Source organism: Triticum dicoccoides, chromosome 1B, assembly GCF_002162155.2.
Source record: "Triticum dicoccoides isolate Atlit2015 ecotype Zavitan chromosome 1B, WEW_v2.0, whole genome shotgun sequence".
NCBI classification, from domain to species: Eukaryota; Viridiplantae; Streptophyta; class Magnoliopsida; order Poales; family Poaceae; genus Triticum; species Triticum dicoccoides.
The window spans coordinates 690,811,587-690,816,252 of NC_041381.1; the positions used below are offsets into that span (position 1 = coordinate 690,811,587).

At 51.4% G+C, this 4,666-nt stretch overlaps 1 protein-coding gene across 1 annotated transcript; it reads left to right on the forward strand.

Annotated features, from left to right (window-relative positions):
• The first annotated feature begins 2,412 nt into the window (after nt 1–2,412).
• On the forward strand, nt 2,413–4,321 carry LOC119312908 (glucan endo-1,3-beta-glucosidase 13-like). Its single transcript, XM_037588692.1, has 3 exons — nt 2,413–2,491; nt 2,587–4,194; nt 4,287–4,321. Exons 1-3 carry the CDS (start codon nt 2,419–2,421, stop codon nt 4,319–4,321), a joined length of 1,716 nt encoding a protein of 571 aa, XP_037444589.1. The 5' UTR covers nt 2,413–2,418.
• The last annotated feature ends 345 nt before the right edge of the window (nt 4,322–4,666 follow it).

The window sequence follows — 4,666 nt, forward strand, 5'->3', positions numbered from 1 at the left end:
CCAGTGCTTTCAGGCCATGTCTACATCGGGGATGCTGCACCAAGTTCGAGCCGGGCGAGCTCGAGGCAGGCTCTCGGCTCGGCTCGCATTCACCATTACACAAAGGGCATAGACCATAACTGCATGCAGCAGGAAATGAGACGATATACCACACGGCTACAACTGGGCAACTTGGGTCACATGACAGAAAATTGCAAACGACGATTTCTATATATACAGGATAAACTGCTCCTGCATGAATGAGACGAGATGCTGTGCAACTGGGCGCACAAGACAGACGGTTGCAACAGCGGCGTTTTCTATCTATACAGGACAAGAATGTCTCGTCAATCACAAAAATGAAGCACCCCTTCCTCACGTGTTGACAAAATGCTGGAAAGTAGAGATTAGCTGCTGCATTGAAATTTCAAATACACACGCTTAAAATCCTGAAAAACGGTGTAATCCAGACAGGTGGTGACGGCCGCTTCCTTACGCGAGCCCGTGGTTCTCCCCGAGGACGCCGTATACGACGACCGGCGACGGGCTGAAAGCACCTGCCAGCGTTGATACAAGTAGCGGGGGCTGTGGTGTCGTTGGCGTAGGATGGGTGTGCCGCGAGCGTCGGTCATTCCGAGCGGCGAGCATAATCTATTTTCTTATTTTCGTCGTCCAAACAAGGAATTGCTTATCTTAACCAAAAACCTAATCAAAATCAGTTGGCGTAGCTGATGCATGTATATTATTATACTTTTTCTTCACGCACTTCCTCCGTTCCTAAATATGTCCTTTTTAGAGATTCCAATGTGAACTACGTATCGAGTTATACAAGTGAAACTATGCTCTAAAATACATTTATATACATCCGCATGACATTTATATTAAAATCTTTAAAAAGATTTATTTTTAGAAACGGAGGGAGTGCATTTAGCGTGTCATCCATCACATGTCTCACAGAGGTGCGCCTAGGCGCGAATTAGGCACTAGTATACTACTTCTGCCGTCCTATAATATAAGAGCGTTTTTTACATGAGTGTAGTGTCAAAAACACTCTTATATTATGGGAGGGAATATAAGATTACAACGGGGCAACTTGAGTCGCGGGACAGAAAATTGCAAACGACGATTTTTATACAAGACAAACTGCTCCTGCATGAAGACGAGATACTGTGCAACTATGCGCACAAAGACAGAAGGTTGGAAAAGCGACGTTTTCTATACAAGACAACAATGTCTTGTCAATCGTAAAAGTGAACCACCCCTACCTCAAGCAGTGATAGGCGCTGCATTGACGGGCGTCTTCCCTAGTCTTTTCCACACGTGTTTGACAAAATGCTGGAAAGTAGCTGCAGGAAGCAAGAGCATGCGGTTCTCTGCGTGGGCAAATTCACTGGTTCGATCATTTTCCGTTAGTTTAGCATGATCAGACTCTATGTACAAAATTATTTTGAATTTGATCCTTTTTTTACCGTTATTTGTCTTTGGCGGTAGCACTTACCTGTGATGTCACGTTTGTATTTTGTAAAATAGACCTTACCGCCATAGTCTATGGCGGTAGGATGTGTTACCCTACTGCCATAGTCTATGACAGTAGGTCATCTTCTTTGTTTTATTGCATGCAAGCCCTTATTATAACTGCGCATGCATGCCCCTACTGCCAAAGATCATAGTGGTAGGGTATTTTTTCACACCAAACGGACGTGACAGTGTAAGTAAGTTCTACCGCCAAAGACTTTGGCGGTAGGATGTGGTACCCTACTGCCAAAAACAATGATGATAAAAAAAGCGTCAGATTTGAAATTTTTTTACACATAGGATCAGATCGTGCTTAAGTTGAAAAAAGGGTCAAAACAATGAATTTGCCATGTCTGCGTTTTATCCAGGCATGTACAGTCATGTGTCATCGTAGGCCTGCCGGCGAGCATCAGATGTAGAAGACAAGAGAAAGGGCCCTGGGATACTGTCACCAGTTTTTCGTTTTTTTGAGTGGCCTAGGTTCTTTATTCAATCACAACATCCAAAGGAAGATTACAAATACCAGGTAACGAACCTAGCGATCATTTTGTCTTTTGGATTTAGGGGCAAAGGTTGTGGGCGTGCCGGCCCAAGCACGCATGCGCATGCCTCTTCAGGTGTATCAAGTCGTCCGTGACTCCACCAGTCAAAGTCCAAGTTAGGCACGGCCGGCATATATAAATGCATGCTGCGATCAGCCTCACTAGTAATCCCAATTTTGATTGTCGTATCGTCTTGCACGAAGAGAAATATGTAACGTAGCAACATCTATCTCTATGTTCTTTGTCCAAAAAGAATCTATCTCCATGTTAGCGTTGGCGCCGCCTATAAATTCCAGCCCGCCTAGGATGATTCACAACTCATCAGCCCGATCGTTGTCTCCTCTAGCCCCCAGCTCGCTCCACTCCGCACACTACGGAGAGCATGGCGCTGATGACCCGCCTCCTCCTCGCCCTCCTCGGTGCTGCATTGCCTCTTCTCTTCTTCTCCCCTGCAGGTGATCGAGGAGACGTACATTTTGGAGATGTATATATATGGCGCAGGTGTAGTTTCGTGATAGTGACTGACTTTTGTTGCTATTGCATGCATCAGAGGGTGGCGAGGTGGGCGTGTGCTACGGGAGGGTGGCGACTGACCTGCCGGACCCGGCTTCTGTGGTGCAACTGCTCAAGAAAAACGGCATCACCATGGTGAGGATCTACGACACCGACCCCACGGTGCTGCGCTCGCTGGCCAACACCGACATCAAGGTGACGGTGGAGCTGACCAACGAGGAGCTGCCGCTCGCGGCGGCCGACCAAAATAATTTCGCGCTCCAGTGGGTGCAGAGCAATGTGAAGGCCTACTACCCGGCCACGCTGATCAATGGCGTGACGGTCGGGAACGAGGTGTTCAAAGAGGCTAGCCAACTAAACTCTCAGCTTGTCCCGGCCATGAAGAACGTGCAGGCGGCGTTGGCTAAACTGGGCCTGGCGGACGCCATCAAGGTGACAACGCCCATCGCGTTTGACGCGCTCACCACGTCGTTCCCGCCGTCCGCGGGAACGTTCCGGGACGACATCGCGCTGTCGGTGATGAGCCCCATGATCGACTTCTTGCAACAGACGGGTTCGTACCTCATGGTGAACTTCTTCCCATACATCGCGTACCTGGCTACCCCAGGCATGTCCATTAACTACCTCTTGTTCCGCCCCAATAGTGGCGTGCTTGACACTGGTAGCGGACAAATGTACTTTAGCCTCTTTGACGCCCAGCTCGACGCAGTCTACTATGCGATGGAGAAGCTCCCGTCCTCCAGCATGCACGTCGGGGGGATGAGGAAGCTCACGGCAGGAGGTGGAAGCCCAGACGTACACCATGGGGAGGAAGGGCACCCAAACAAAGGTCACGGTGGCGTAGGAACCCCACAAAACGCCCAAGATTTCATGGCTGGTCTCACACTCCAAGTACTGCAGGGTAACTCTGGCACCGCCGCCGCAAACGGACACATCCCGCTCACCGCCAGCGCCGTCCGCGGCACCCCGCACCGTCCCAACGCCGATCTGAACGTGTACATCTTCGCCCTATTCAACGAGAACAGCAAGCCCGAAGATGACCAGGACTTCGGGCTGTTCTACCCGAACCAGCAACCGGTGTACCCGAACCCGATCGACTTCGTCCATGGCGGCACCAGCGGCGGGCCCTTGCAGGCAAGCTATTGCGTGGCGAACGCGGCGGTCGGGGATGCGGCATTGCAGGCGGCGCTGGACTTCGCGTGCGACAACAGGGATGGCAAGAGGGCAGACTGCAGCGCCATCCAGCCAGGCCAGCCCTGCTTCGAGCCCGACACCAAGCTCGCGCACGCGTCCTACGCCTTCAACGACTATTACCAGAAGAACGGCCGGGATAGAAGCGCCTGCGACTTCAGCGGCGCCGGCACCATTGTCAACCAGGCACCATCAGGTGCGTGCGACCCGAGCCCGAGCTGGTGCGTGGCGAACGCGGCGGTGAGCGACACGCGGCTGCAGGCGGCGCTGGACTACGCCTGCGGCCCCGGTGGCGCGAACTGCACAGACATCCAGCCCGGAGCACGGTGCTTCGACCCCGACACCAAGGTCGCGCATGCGTCCGTCGCGTTCAACAGCTATTACCAGCTGCGTGGCAGGGCCACAGGAACGTGCGACTTCGCCGGCGCCGGTATTATTGTCCGGCAGGCACCAAGTAAGTTGGCTTTTGAATTTGTGATTCCTGTGTCAAGAAAAGAAAATGAACGTTTTGATTTGTTAATGGTGATTTTGTTCCACACTTTACAGAGATCGGCAACTGCGTGCTGCCGTCAACGGCCTGAGGTGAAGAAACTAGCCAAGCCCAAGCTTAATTTGCTACCTACTACGAGATTAAGCAGTAATCCTACGGATTATACTGCGCTGTCAACAAAATCTAGTTTTCAAATGTTAGTCTGGCTTGGTCCATCAAGCAGTGGCGGAGCTTCATAGAAAACTGGGCGGGCCAGCTCAAAAGAGAGCACAACTATCTGGTCTGCAACTACCCGTGTTCCATATGAATGCACACACGCACGCCCTACTCCTATGAGCACCTTCGAGAGACTGAGCCGACATATTATCTTGAGATTTTACGAAGTCACCGTAGGCGCCTCGTAGTCGACAGGAACGTCTTCTCTCACTGAATGCGC